The sequence below is a fragment of the Tupaia chinensis genome, unplaced genomic scaffold, assembly GCF_000334495.1.
Source record: "Tupaia chinensis unplaced genomic scaffold, TupChi_1.0 Scaffold000252_1, whole genome shotgun sequence".
Classification (NCBI taxonomy): domain Eukaryota; kingdom Metazoa; phylum Chordata; class Mammalia; order Scandentia; family Tupaiidae; genus Tupaia; species Tupaia belangeri.
This window is the reverse complement of record NW_006159732.1, coordinates 5807079-5821885: the sequence shown is the minus strand read 5'-3', so window position 1 is coordinate 5821885 and position 14807 is coordinate 5807079. Positions and strand designations below refer to the sequence as shown.

Below are 14807 nucleotides of genomic sequence, written 5' to 3'. Positions count from 1 at the left end.
AAAAAAAAAAAAAGATTCTTATTTTTGATTCTGTCAGCTTATCTTTTACTTAAGTAATAAATATGTCTAATTGTATGAAATACTAAGGAAAGTAAATATCTTACTGCAAAATAAAGATATTAATGGAATCTTTATTTAATGTTTTAGATGTACAGTTGGAGAAATCACAGATGCCATGAAAAAGGTATTTGGCGAACATAAAGCTAGTGATCGTATGGTGAGTGGAGCATATCGTCAGGAATTTGGAGAAAGTAAGGAGATATCATCTGCTATCAAGAGGTATGTGTGAGATTTCTTAAGCCAGAATTTCATTATTTCTGTTAGCACAGTCCCTTGGAATCTACTGGGAGTTTAGTTTTTTTACCTATAACCTAGAAAATATCTTAATTGACTAGTAAAGCTAGTGAATATGTATAATATTAATTATATTTTTATGTTATATAGAACACAAATTTATACTTCATCTATAATTTATGATATAATATATAACTCATATAGTATTCAACTATAAATTGCTAGTAAATTTTATATTGGCTTGTCAGAAAAGTCATGATGCGTTTTTGCAACAGATGGCATGAGCTCATTTTTGGAAGTACTAGTCAGTCACATCTATGTTATGGCTGTGTCATTTGATAGCTGACAGTTCTACCTTCAGTCTATCAATAAAAAAAATGAAATGATTTGGTTGAGTTTTGGAGATTTTACAACAGTTTGAATATGGAAGACCAGACTGCAGTTTTGCTGTATTTTACTGTCTTGCTTCCATAAAGGGAAGAATACATGTCAAGCTTGTAAAAAGTTGCATACAGCTTAAGGTGACAATGCTCTACAAGAATGTCAGTGCCAACTATTGTGCATGAAATTCTGTGCTGGTGATTTTGATCTCAAAGACACTTCTTGGTCAGGGAGGCCCAGTGAGGTCGATGACAACAAAATAAAGGCTTTGATCGAGTCAAACCCAAACGTGACATGAAAGACTGCAGAAACATTGAACAACCAACATTCAAGCATTTATGAGCACCTGAAGAAGGCGGGATACATAAGGAAGCTAAATATTTGAGTTCCTTATGAGCTCAAAGAAGTTCATTTGATGGTGTGTATAAACATCTGCGATATGCTTATCAATCATGAGGAAAATGATCCTTTTTTGAAGCAACTGGTAACTGGTGATGAAAAGTAGATTGTTGGGACCAGCAGTCAGTGTAATGGTTATGTTGCTGGACTCCCATGTGGTCTACTGCGGTTCAAGTCCTGGACCCGGTGACTTGGACTCATGCCGGGCACATGTGCGTGTGTGCCCAAGATCCCGAGAGGAGAATGGAGGAGAAGGGATTGTGGCGTGGCCATCCCCCCTTAAGGGGGGAGGTGATTTTTCGCTTTCTGCCTCTCTGTCTCTCTCTGTCTTTCTGGCGTGCACATGCACCCTATAGCAAAAACCTCTCCAAAAAAAAAAAGTGGATTGTTTACAATGATGTACGCAGAGACGGTCTTGGTTATGGTATAGTAATTAGCCTCAAATGACATCGGAATCCAGACATTCATTAAAGGAACTTTATGCTCTCAGTGTGATTGGATTTTAAAGGTGTTGTATTTTTCAAGCGTCTACTGAAGAACCAAACAACCAGTTCTAATGTATACCATTGGCAATTGGATAGTTTGAAAGAATTTATCATCCAGAAAAGACCAGAGCTTGTTGATTGTGAAGTAGTTGTATTGCTTCATAACAATGTGAGCTACACACAAGTTTGATGATCCATTAAAAATTACTGGAGCTTGGATAGAATGCATGGCCTCACCCACCATACTCCCCTGACCTTGCGCCATCAGACCTCGATTTATTTTGATTTCTTCAAAACACTTTGTGTTGTATAACTTTCTATTCAGATGAAGCTATAAATCAGCACTTTGTTCAGTTTTTTGCAGATAAAGAAGGTCCATCTATGAACAAGACATAATAAATCTCACTGATAGATGGCAAAGGTTACTGAACAAAATGGGCACTATACCATTAATCTTTGTTCTTTGTGTATATAAATGACCTTTGAAAAACAGAAAAAAATATGTCATGACTTTTCTGACAACCCAATATAATTATTTTTTATTTTTTTATTTTTTATTTATTCATTTTTTTGGAGAGGTATTTGCTATAGGGTGCATATGCTTGCCAGAAAGAGAGAGACAGAGAGACAGAAAGCGAGAAATCACCCCTCAGGGAGGATGGCCATGCCACAATCCCTTCTCCTCCATTCTCCTCTTGGGATCTTGGACATACATGCATACGTGCCTGGCGTGAGTTTAAGCCACCGGGTCAGGGACTTGAACCATGGCCGACTACCTGGGAGTCCAGCAACATAGTCATTATGCCATCTGCTGGTTCCAACAACCCAATATTATTAATAAATATTATAAAAAAATATATAAATTATATAATATATAAATTGTATATTATTTAATACTTAATAAATATTATATTTTAAAATGAAGTGTTTCTTTTTTCTTTTGCAGTAGGGCATATGGGATTGTTGGAGAGAGACAGAAACAGAGAGAGAGGGAAAGTGAGAAATCATTCCCAAAGGGGCATGGCCACCCCACAGTCCATTCTCCTTTGGGATTTTGGGCACACATGTACCCTCACCCAGTGTGTTTTTTTAGTTCCCAGGTCTGGGACTCAAACCACACAGTCAGGCATGTAGGATCCAGCACCTTAACCACCACACTACCTGCAGGTCCCCCAAATTAAAAATGTTTTGAACTTTCACCAATCCCCTTTAGGAGTTTCAGACAGATGTTTCAGACAGATGTTTATTTAACTATTGAGTGGTCGGGAAAGTCATCACGCATTTTGCAGAGAAACAGGAGAAAAGTCATGACTTTCCCGATGGCCTCGTAGCACTGATACTGCTTCATATCCACCTGGTATTTAGATTTTAACTTATTTACTATGGTAGACTTTCATATTTTCATGTTTATTTTCATTTTTCAATTCACAGAATAATTATAAAATTTTAATTTTCCTACTTGAAAGTATAAATTTGTTGGCATCTATGCATAAATTAAAATCAATCTTCACTAAACTGATGAAAAATAACACCGCCCATAGCATGACTTGAAAATGTAATGCATTTCTGTTTCTTGAGTGTATCTGGTTCTTGTTGTTTGTTATTCTCAACTTTTGTAACAAACTTCCCACTAGAAAATTTACATTAATACTTATGTACTCTAAAACTACCAAACAACCAAGGTGAAAGTCAGCTAACTGGAACTTTTTTTTTAATGAAAGTAAATGTAGCACTTTTCATGTTTGGTGTAAACTTGTCAAATTAAGCAAGGAAGTCTTTTGATTATACATTATTACAAGAAACCATATTGTTGAGTTCACATTTGTAAAGGGTGGGTGAGATATGCATATTTTACTCTGGAGACTGGCTCAAGAAGATGGAAGTTTGTCTTTTTTTTCATCTTGCTTCACTGTGATATTCTCAGTGTTATGGGCTTATGGGCTGTGTCATCTTCCAAACTTTTCCCTAACAGAGAGATGGTAAGCATATTCAGGCTTTAATGGAGTTCTTGATGAAAAATAGAGATATTAACACAATGCACATAACCAGATAAGGTGTTTTAAAAGCAACTTGAAATATTAGCTGTGAGTAAATTAGTTTTTATGCACGACCTTTGTATAGTCAATATTTTGCTATTTTGCATTTTAAAATGGTCCTTAGGGTTCATGACTTCATGGAACGGGAAGGTCGCAGACCTCGTCTTCTGGTGGCAAAAATGGGTCAAGATGGCCATGACAGAGGAGCAAAAGTTATTGCCACAGGATTTGCTGATCTTGGCTTTGATGTGGACATAGGCCCTCTTTTTCAGGTACTAAATATTATTTGGAGGGATATTAAAAAGTATGCCATAGCAACTTACATTACAAAAAAGTGGTAAGATGATAAAACAAGATGTTTCTAAAGTAATAAAAGAAGAAATGTTCGACAAATTCTCCACTTTTAAGTGCATATGATCCAATTATTATTGTACTATGTATTATTTATTATAAATAATAGTATAATATATGTTATACTATTTATTATATTATTATTAATAGTATTATTATACTATATTATACTATTTATTATATATATATTATTTATTATACTATAAATAAAAATGTCATGTTAATTTAGACTTTGAAAATATCAATTCAAAACTAAAGTGATATTGGACTACTGAAATTGTGAAGATTACTTTCAAAGGTCTTATAATCTTTACTGAGATTTTACTAATATTTTGTGGGAGAGATAGCTCACATGAGATTGGTGAACAGTGACTGGAAAAGGAAATCGTCAGCATAAGCTCCATGCTGAGTAAATTTTCTCTTGTTTTGACTCTACTAGTATTTTATTTAGTTACAGAATAGTAGATCCAGACAGAAAAGTGATTTTTTTGGATGTACATGAAGCTGAAATTCTCTATAGTGTGATAATACATTAATCATTCTATTACAAAAAGAAAATTGGCAGAAATAAACTTGTAATAAACTTTATATTAAAAACTTTATCCACGGGGACCAGCAGTTGGCATAATGGCTATGTTGCTGGACTCCCATGTAGTTGACCATGGTTCGAGTCCTGGACCTGGTGGCTTAAACTCATGCCAGGTGTGTGTATGTGCGTGCCCAGGATCCCTAAAAGAAGAGAAGGGATTGCGGCGTGGCCATCCCCCCAGAGAGTGATTTCTCACTTTCTGTCTCTGTGTCTCTATTTTTCTGGCGAGTGCACATGCCCTATAGCAAAAACCTCTCCAAAAATAAAGAAAAAAACTTTACCCACTACATGCTTATTGATAATATATTAGATAGTGGGTTTTTTTTTTTTTTTTTGGAGAGATTTTTGCTATAGGGTGCGTGCGCTCTCACCAGCCAGACAGAGAGAGACATAGAGACAGAAAGCGAGAAATCACCCCCCAGGGGGGATGGTCACGCCGCAATCCCTTCTCCTCCATTCTCCTCTCGGGATCTTGGGCACGCACGCACACGCGCCCAGCGTGAGTTTTAAGCCACCGGGTCCAAGACGCGAACCACGATCGACTACGTGGGAGTCCAGCGACATAGCCATTACGCTAACTGCTGGTTCCCAGATAGTGGGTTTTGAATTGAGTAAAAATAGGATTTTTTTTTCCTCAGGGAGGTTATAATTTTCTAACAAGAAGAGAATTACCAGTAATCACAGCACAGTATGATAATTATATAGGTGTGGACAAGGAGAACACCTCATTTATTTAAGTATCCTAGGAACTTGCATTCAAGCTATGCCTTTCAGAAGTCTGGACAACAAGGCAGGGAAGGGGTTCCAAGATGAGTTTGCTCAAGCGAACGTGCAGAGCTACGAGAAGTCTCAATGCCTTTAGAGAGCTGTATGAGGTTCAGTTGAATTAGAAGGCAGCGCTTGGGATGTAGTATACATTATGAATAGCTATAAATATTCTTTAAGGAGTTTGAACTCCATCCCTAAAATGTTTGGATATCATGACATAATTATATTATTCTTAGTAATCTCACTTTCTTATAAAGTCACTTTCTGAAGTGGATTGAAGAGTTCTGTGACTCCATATAAGAAGTTCACTTAAGCTGTCCAGTAATCTGGTGAGAAAAAAGGAAGGTCTTTAGGCAATGTCAGGGTCTCAGCAGAAACCAAAACTCAGCTAGGATTTTGAAGTAAGTTAATGAGAGGGCTATCTACAGATGTCGGTGAGATTAAGAAAACCAACAAAGAATAATGGGCACCGGGGAATCAAATTATTAGGAATTTCCCAAACCAGTTATTTCACATTGTCACTAACATAGCTAAATAAATTATATTAAGAGCAATGTGATAATGCTCAAAAAATATCACTTCCTATTTATCTTATACATTTTATGGTTATCTGTACTCTTGAGATTATTTCTTTCTATATAAACATATATACACATACAATATATATAGACATATACACATGTGTACACAGTAGAGATACATATAGGTATATACAGACATACACACATGTGTTCACAGTGGAGATACTGTATCACCGTGAGCTGCTATGCATCTTTTTCCTGCTTTGCGTATAGTAATACTACATTGGTAAACTGAACTTGGCTATGGTTGTAATATTCACAGCATAGAAATTAGCAAACACATTGGGGCCAGCAGGTGGCTTGATGGTTGAGGATCTGGACTCCCATGTGGCCGACTGTGGTTTGAATCCCAGACCTGGTGGCTTGTTTTCTTACTTTGCCTTTCTGTCTCTCTCTCTGTCTTTCTCTGGTCAAATTAAAAGAAATAATACCAATAACAATTGAAATTAAATAATTCTTTAAAAAAAGGAAATCAGCAAACACTAAAACTTAGGCATTTATTTATTATCTTCTTGATGAGCTGGATATATGAATGGGATGAAGAAAATGTATATAATGCACTTAAAATTTAAAGAGAGAGAGAGAGGAGAGAGACAAGCACTCTCTGCAGAGTCTCATGCCTCAAGTCCCCTCCCCCTCAACTTTCCTGGCCAGTCAGCATCACAAACAGATGTGTTCCTGGAATGTTCAGGTAGACCCAGAACCACATCTGCAGTCTTCTATATGGACCTGGCATGGCTTGAGCAGCATGGGATATGAGGAAAGTCTTGTCACCTTCTTGACAATCACAAAAGGCTTGAAGTGCTGCCAGTTTGAAGTGTCTGACTTCAAAATGCATGACTCTCTCCTTATTTCATACTCAGCAAATTGAGGAAGGAGTGCCCAAAGCCATTGGTCTGTTAGAATTTTTCCAAGATCACATCCAGGTTTATGACATATGGGTGAATCACAGGTGATTGCGTATATATTCAGTGTGTGTACTCTGATTGGAGGCATGTTCAAAAATAGAGGGTTTTTTTGGATAATCTGCCTTAAAAAAGTTTGTTATATTGTAGCAATAATAGTGTGAAGAGCTCCAAAATTTGGGAAGATATTATTTCAGTATTCAAAAAGTATTACATGACTTAGCAAAGAAATTTTATATCATTTATGAATGTTATGTTTTTATATACATCTGTGTTTTATTTTCACTTTGTTTTCTAACATAAAAGCATCACTCAATCCATGTCAGAACACTTATTTATCAATGACATGAATGACTGCTTTTCAGAATCAGACCATAATTAAGCATTTATCAGTAGTTTGATTTGTCAGCTCAGGGTTGAATTACAATCATAGACTGGCTAAAAATACAGAAGTTTGGCAAAAATTAATGACAGCATTCTGTGAAAATTAATTAGCTATGTTATTTACAATAAAGAATATTGGATATTTTATTATTATTTGTGAATTATCTGCTATGCATCTTTTATATTAGTGAAATTTATAATTAACATATGGATGTGTGTGTGTATATACACATATATACGTGTGTGTGTGTGTGTGTGTGTGTGTATACATATATATTTTTTTTCTGGCTAAATGGTTATTAATCATTTATGAGAAAACTGTTTAAAGAGGATTATCTGATTAAAAATTGACACATGTCTGCCAGAACCAGAGTACCATGGCAGAGAGAAAACATGGAAAAGATACACTGACCCTTCTCATTCATTGAGAATAATTTATCCAGAGCCAAAAAGCAGGAAAGTCTTATACAGGGATAGGATCTCTGGGATGCTGAGCAGGGTAGATAATAAATCTTGAGATGCTTCAAAGGCAAAAGAATTAAAAGGTAGTTAGCAAATAGCCTGTAGCATTTAATGGTATTACTATGGATGTAGGAGTCAAATGATTTCCCATTTCTAACTTGGAATTTGGTGCCATTCTCTGAGATACTATTTATAGAAGTAAAGATGGTTTCTTGGAGAAGATGGTATAGTGGACTGAAGAGTGTCCTCCCAAGAATTCATGTCCAGTTGGAACCACTGAATGTGACCTTATTTGGAAATAGGGTCTTTGAAGGTGTAATTATCTAAAGTTAAGATACTGGAATAGGATGGATCCTAAATCCAGTATGAGTATTATCCTTATAGGAAGGGAAGACAAATACACAGAGGCACAGAAGGAAGAAAGCCTTGTGCTAACAGCAACTACAGACCAAGGAGGGGCACTGATTGCTGGAAGAGAGAATGCAGAAAGTGGAAAGCAAGGATTTTCTCCTAGAGCCTTTGGAGGGAGCCAAACCTTGTGTGATTTTGTCCTTGGGACCCCAGACTGAAAATAACTGTTGTTTTCAGCCACCCAGTTTGGTAATTTGTTACTGCAGCCTTAGGAAACTAATATAGAGGTTGTTTTTGGATCAGTTAAATTTGTACTGCTTGTGGAATTTTCAGATGAAGTTGACTATACGTTGGATATACACATCTAGAACATTGAAGAGAAGCTTGAGTTAAACACAAAGATTTTGAGGCTTAACTGTATGTAAATGGTATTTAAACTATGAAAATGGAGATTATGTTCAGCAAGATGAAATGAGAACCTAAACATTAAAATGAAATAGAAGAGAAGGCAGCCAAGGAGTAATTGGAAATGGAATGAATAGTGGAATAAAACTAAGGAGAAAGAAGCATGTCAACTGGGAAATAAATAGTATTATTACATTCTACAGTTAGGTCAGTTGAAATGAGGACTAAATTATATTCATTACATTTTTACCAGTAAAGAAACAAACCTTCCTGAACAGGCCCGGCCTCTGGAGGATCTTGTATAAGTTTTCTCCTTTTGAATATTTAAATATTACTTTAGGATACCTGGGAGAAATTGTTACTATAAAGAATTAGCCTAGGCCAACCATAGCCCAGTCATTAAGACAGCTCAATCCCATATAGCCAGCTGCACAATTCAAGTACCAGGGCTGGAAGCTTGGAAAATCATGCTGGTGTCTATGCATGTGTGCCTAAAATCCCTAACAGAGAGAAAAGTGGAGGAGAAGGGATTGCAACTTGATCATTTCTCTTGTTGGGATGCTTTCTCCATTTCTATTTCTCTTGTCTTTTTTGTTTCTCTCTATAGTGAGTACATGCAAACTCTGGCAAATTAAATAAAAAAAATCCTGAACTTCAGAAGATATGTCCTTCAACTGTATTGGTAGATAAATATATAAATGTTTTTAATTTTATGCATTAATGTAGGTTTTGTTAAGAATTTCAAAGATGGGGCCAGCAGGTGGCATGGTGGTTAAGGTGTTGTACCTTAACCACCATGGTTGACTATTGTTTGAATCCCAGACCTGGTGGTTTAAAAATCATATCAGGCATGTGTGCATGTGTGCCCAAAATTTTGAGAGAAGAATGGAAGAGAGAGGATTGTGGTGTGCCCAACCCTCTTGTGGGGTGATTTCTAACTCTCCCTCTCACGGTCTCTCTCTGGCAAGCATACCACCATATAGCAAAAACTAAACAAACAAACAAACAAACAAAACCCTCAAATATATGTATTAAGATTGCTTTTATTCTTCCTCTAAGTTGAATACTTTCCCATTCTATTTTTTTCAGTTGAAGTAAATTTGGTTTATTTGATTAAACTTTATATTCCACTACCATTTTACTTTTGTTTTGTCTTTTATTTTAAAAAGTGATAAAATATACTTCTATTTAGTGGATAGCTTTTGGGAAATATTTTTCTTAACATTAAATTATTTTAAAATACTGTTAGTCATCGGCACATAAAGAAAATATTCCAAGAATGGAAAAGTTCATTTTCATTATATTTTATTTATAATTTGCCTTTTGGTATCAACAACTTTGTTTATGTAATATTGGATCATTTTAAAAAAAACAACTCATATGTCATATCTTGGGCTAATGGTACAATTAATGTAGTCTACTAATGAGTGATTTAATCAGATTTGGATTTAAAGTTTAAAAAGTTTTAATATTTAGGAATATAAAAATATAGTTTAATTTATATAAGTATAAAGCATGGATTGAATGGCTTACATAGGATTTTAATATAATAAATTTTGATAACATGGATGTTATGAATGATAAATCATGCTTAATTAAATTTCTTCTAAGAAATGAATAGCAAGAATATGCACATTTTCTTTAAGGGCTTCAATTTCACATATTAATATTTTTCACAGACTCAGAGTTTTACCTCCCTGTTGTGTGACTTATCTAGAGACCCCCTTGAATGTGGTTTTATTACTTGAGAGTGCAGAATCTTTAGTTTCTACACTTAAATCATGAGCCTTAAGGTTTTTTTAAGACAATTCACAGACTGATATTTTTGTGCTTTCAACTGTTCAGTGTTTTCTGAAATGGCATCATTCTTCCCAAACTTTAAATTACATTTACAATGAGAAACCTGTAGACACCTTTTGTATGAAATTATTTGAATCCATGTAAAGTAGTAAAGCAATGTCTCATCCTGTAGACAGTGGATATGATCTTGAGTAACTCAATTTGTCATTGAATACTTCAAATTTCCTTTTTGATTCTGTATCCAAGACAGGTTAAATCTAGTTCATAAATAATCACAGCCTCTTCTGCACTATCATTTCTCTCATTTATGCGTGCACCTGGGTACTATAGCCCCTTAAAGTTTCTGTAGTTCTCAAAAAAGTATTTTTGGTCCTATATTGTAGTTAATTCAGTATCTTCATGGAAAAACAAGGACCTGGAACTTCTAGTCCTCTCTCATATTGACATCACTCCCATTCTATTCTGAACCTGAAATTCATGTAAGGCTTTTGTGTTTAGTTCTTTACTTCTTCATAGGTACTGTTACATATTGCCTTGTACTGTAGGATGAATGTCGATAATGGCATCACATTTACTTTAAAGAAATTATATTGAGAAATACTGCTTTCCCTATATTACTTCATCTTGAAGATTGTTTTTGTCAACTTTTTTTTAAATGGTGTAACTGTCACCTAATTATTTCATTCTAAAGCAAGTATAGCGTTGATGTTTTTATTGCATCAGTAGAAGAGGTATTTGTGAGAATGATGAAATGTGGAGTGATAATTCATATCAAGGTTTTTAATGAGGAAAGCTTTGGCATGTTGATTTAAGTAGTGTAACATTTTTGAAATAGGTCCTTTCTAATCCACTGCCTAGGGATAATGATGACCAGCCTCTTTACTTTCTGCTTGTGCAGACTCCTCTTGAAGTGGCTCAGCAAGCTGTGGACGCAGATGTGCATGCTGTGGGAGTGAGCACACTTGCTGCCGGCCATAAAACTCTCGTTCCTGAGCTCATCAAGGAACTTAATTCTCTTGGACGGCCAGATATTCTTGTCATGTGTGGAGGAGTGATCCCACCGCAGGTATTTTCTGTCCTCTGTTTTTCTAGTGTTATGATGGGAATCCTGCATAATGGAGGCTTATATTTGATTCTATCGATAAATTTGTTGTAGGTTTAGAGCCAAATTATTTCCTGGTAATGGACTGCACCAAGTAAATTCTACAAAGTTGAAAATGCACAATGTTGTTTTCTGTTGAAGCTATGTTGTCATTCATTATGGATGCTTTAACAGCTTATAGAGCTCCTGTGAAACATCTTCCTCCTTGCAAACTAGTGAGCTGTGATAGAGATCTATTTTCCTAATACACATTTAATAAACAATGATGATGAAGGAATATGATCAAAGTAATAAAAGCTCACACGAACTTAGAGAGCAGTGGTAACTATGCAGTGGGTATAACAAGCCCTCACTCACAGCGAGAACCCCTTGTCTTGGTAGAGGAACGAGTCCTTTAGTTAGCTCGGTTCTGTCTTGACATTTTCAAGAAATACATTTTAAAGAGGTCAAATTAATCTTCTAGATATTTGAATTATTAGAACTTTTTCTTAATTGCCAGAGGATGCATGCGCTTATCAGAGAGAGAGAGAGAAAGTGCCCCGACCCTCCACATGGGCATGACCACACTGTAACACTGTAGTCCATTCTGAGGATTTTTTTTTAATAGTTTTTTTCTTTTTGGAGAGATTTTTGTTATAGGGCACGTGCACTCGCCAGTCAGAGAGAGACAGAGGGACAGAAAGAGAAAAATCACCCCCCAGGGGAGATGGCCATGCTGCAGTCCCTTTTCCTCCATTCTCCTCTTGGGATCTTGGGCATGCACGCACACATGCCCGTTGTGAGTTTTAAGCCACCGGATCCGGGACGCAAACCATGGTCAACTATATGGGAATCCAGCGACATCGCCATTATGCTAACTGCTGGTCCCTCCCATGAGGATTTTACACCTCCCCACATGCACACACTCACAACCAGTGGGTTTGCCAAGCAGTTGTGCTAAGATTCAATTCAAACTGCATTTGGCCGTGTGGGATCTGGCTCTCTTAACTGCTAAGCCTTGGGGCCAGTTTAATTGAATATATAAAATGCTGTTTATAACTGAATGCCAATTAGTTTTTAAATTAGAAGGTACTAATACGTAGTGGTTAATCAAACAGATATAACCCTGCTAATGTAGGGATTTCTAAAAGCTCACAGTTTCTACCATTTGATTAAAAAATATGGTCCATTCTCACCAGTATGTTACTATAATCAGTATTTCCTAACTCTGTGGGCATCAGTGGTCTTCAAGTATTTTAGGAAAGTTTAAAATGGACTCAGGATGCTACTCCATCATGAAACAGACAATCTGAAATCCCTGACCCAGCTAAGTAGAGGGCATTTAAAAATCATAATTTTATATTGGAAATAATTTCTAATTAATAGGTTAAGTATAATAATAAAAAATAGTACAAAGAACACCTATCTAACCTTTATCTAGAGTCTCTTATTGCTAATAATTTTCCTCCTCATCAACGTACATTTTACAAGGCTTATTTCAGATGTGTCTAAGTCAAAAACCCTTTTTTTCGGTTGCTGTATTTTGCAGTTTTTTCCCATCTGAGTCTTTTATTCCAAATCTATAACTCAGATGTCAGAACGAACGATGACACAGCATTATTAGGAAACAGACAAGGAAACGACTAATCAATCTGACCATCCCCAATTTGGGGATGATTGTATTGCGTGTTTCATCCAATTTTCTTATGAGCTCTTAAAATCTGTAGCACCTGCTCAAGAACAATGACATGTTTTGAATGTCTTTATGTGTCAAGTGCTGGGAATGCAAAGATGATTTGATGTGAATTCTGCTTTCAGAAGTTCTCAGACTAGAAAGAGACAAGTTCAGTTAGATGTGAATGTTCAGTACCGTTCCAAAATTATTGTATTATAAACATATTACAAGGATACGAGAGACAGAAAAGCAGTAGTTGGTGCATAATTAGTGTCACCATAACTTAACCATCAAAATGTGATGACACGAGAGTAGAAATGGTGCTGTCAAACCGAGTGCCACAAAAGTAAGCATGAATGAGACTCCCAGGTGTACACAATCACTTTAGTGGTTATGGATCAGGTCTTGATGCAGGTCCTAAACTTGATACTACAGCTACGAATGTTCTGATGTTAAAGTAGACTAAAGACTGGAGCAGTATTTGTGCCCTGGGAGTCTTTTCAATCAAACATCATCTACCATTAAAATAAACTAACAAATAGCAGCAGTGACAGGAAATGAAAAAAAAAAGCTAATCTTTGTTTATTTATATATATATATAAAGTACATCACAATATCAAATTCAAAATACCTCCATTCATTACTTGTAGACAAAATACCTGGATGGAAAAAATAACATATAAACTCAAGCTATAATGTGATACTAAATTTAACACAAATAATGACAAGTAGTGAAAATTTAAGTGAGAAACAAAAGATAGCTTGAGGCTCAGAAGTTCTCAGTTGGGGCCATAAACACCCACAAACACCATGATGGGCCATTTGGAAAACTGGCAGTGTGTGTTTTGTTCTTTTAATGGCTTGGGGTGGGAGGTTGGAGCTACTGCCTCTTAGTAGCAGTCCCATTGAAGGGAACATTTTTTAACCTAAAATGCCAATAGTCTGCCAGTTGAGAAAGTTCTGGGCACTGGGACAAAGAAGATAGGACAGGGTTAATTTTTGTTTGTTTGTTTTATTTGCTTAAAATTCAAAATAGTGTCTTTTCATTAATTAAACACATTCTTTTCACAGGATTACGAATTTCTGTTTGAAGTTGGTGTGTCCAATGTGTTTGGTCCTGGGACTCGAATTCCAAAGGCTGCTATTCAAGTGCTCGATGACATTGAGAAGTGTTTGGAAAAGAAGCAGCAATCTATATAACATCCTGTTTTTGTTTTATCTTTTTCCTAACGAATTCTTTATTATCAATAAAGAGCATAAAGCCATGTCTTCAATTTAATACCAACACATGATACATACTTTTCTTGACAGCTTTACATTAAAATACTTTACTTATAAATATGTTGTCATGTTATAAGTATGTGTATACAATTTCAATTGAAAAATAAAAAAAAAAATGGTTTGAAAACCATCTTTAATAATACTTTACCGGAAATTCTAAGTCATGGCAATATATTTGTTAGAAGTTTTTTTTCTTAATATAAATATTTATTATTATTCATACATTAAATCACTGTACATCATTTAAATTGTGAAGAGACTTTACCCATCATGAGATACCACCTCAGTCCAGCCAAATCTTCCTACTTTCTATTTTAAGAATAATCATGCTGAGTGCATGTGTGTATGTGTGTATGCCCAGAATCCTGGCAGGTTGGAAAAATGGAGATGGGATTGTGGTGAGACCATGCCCTTTTTAAGAGTGCTTTCCTTCTCTCTCTTCCTTCCTCTCTCTCTCTCTCTCTCTTCTCTCTCTCTCTTTCTTCCTGGTGAGTGCACAAGCCTTCTGGCAATTAAGGGAAAAAAGAATTAGATTTTACCTAAAAAAGTCTGACTAGTCCCATTATTCAGTTTAACATT

The 14807-nt window shown here is 35.7% G+C and overlaps 1 protein-coding gene across 1 annotated transcript in view; it reads left to right on the top strand.

Moving 5' to 3' along the window:
* The window catches only part of MMUT (methylmalonyl-CoA mutase), a 48555-nt gene extending 34269 nt beyond the window's left edge, over nt 1–14286 (top strand). Inside the window, exons 10-13 of the mRNA XM_006149096.3 lie at nt 148–279; nt 3720–3867; nt 11090–11257; nt 14019–14286. Of these exons, the coding sequence (XP_006149158.1) occupies nt 148–279; nt 3720–3867; nt 11090–11257; nt 14019–14147 (577 nt within the window). The 3' untranslated portion in view covers nt 14148–14286. The remainder of the gene's footprint in view (nt 1–147; nt 280–3719; nt 3868–11089; nt 11258–14018) is intronic.
* Nucleotides 14287–14807: the final 521 nt, after the last annotated feature.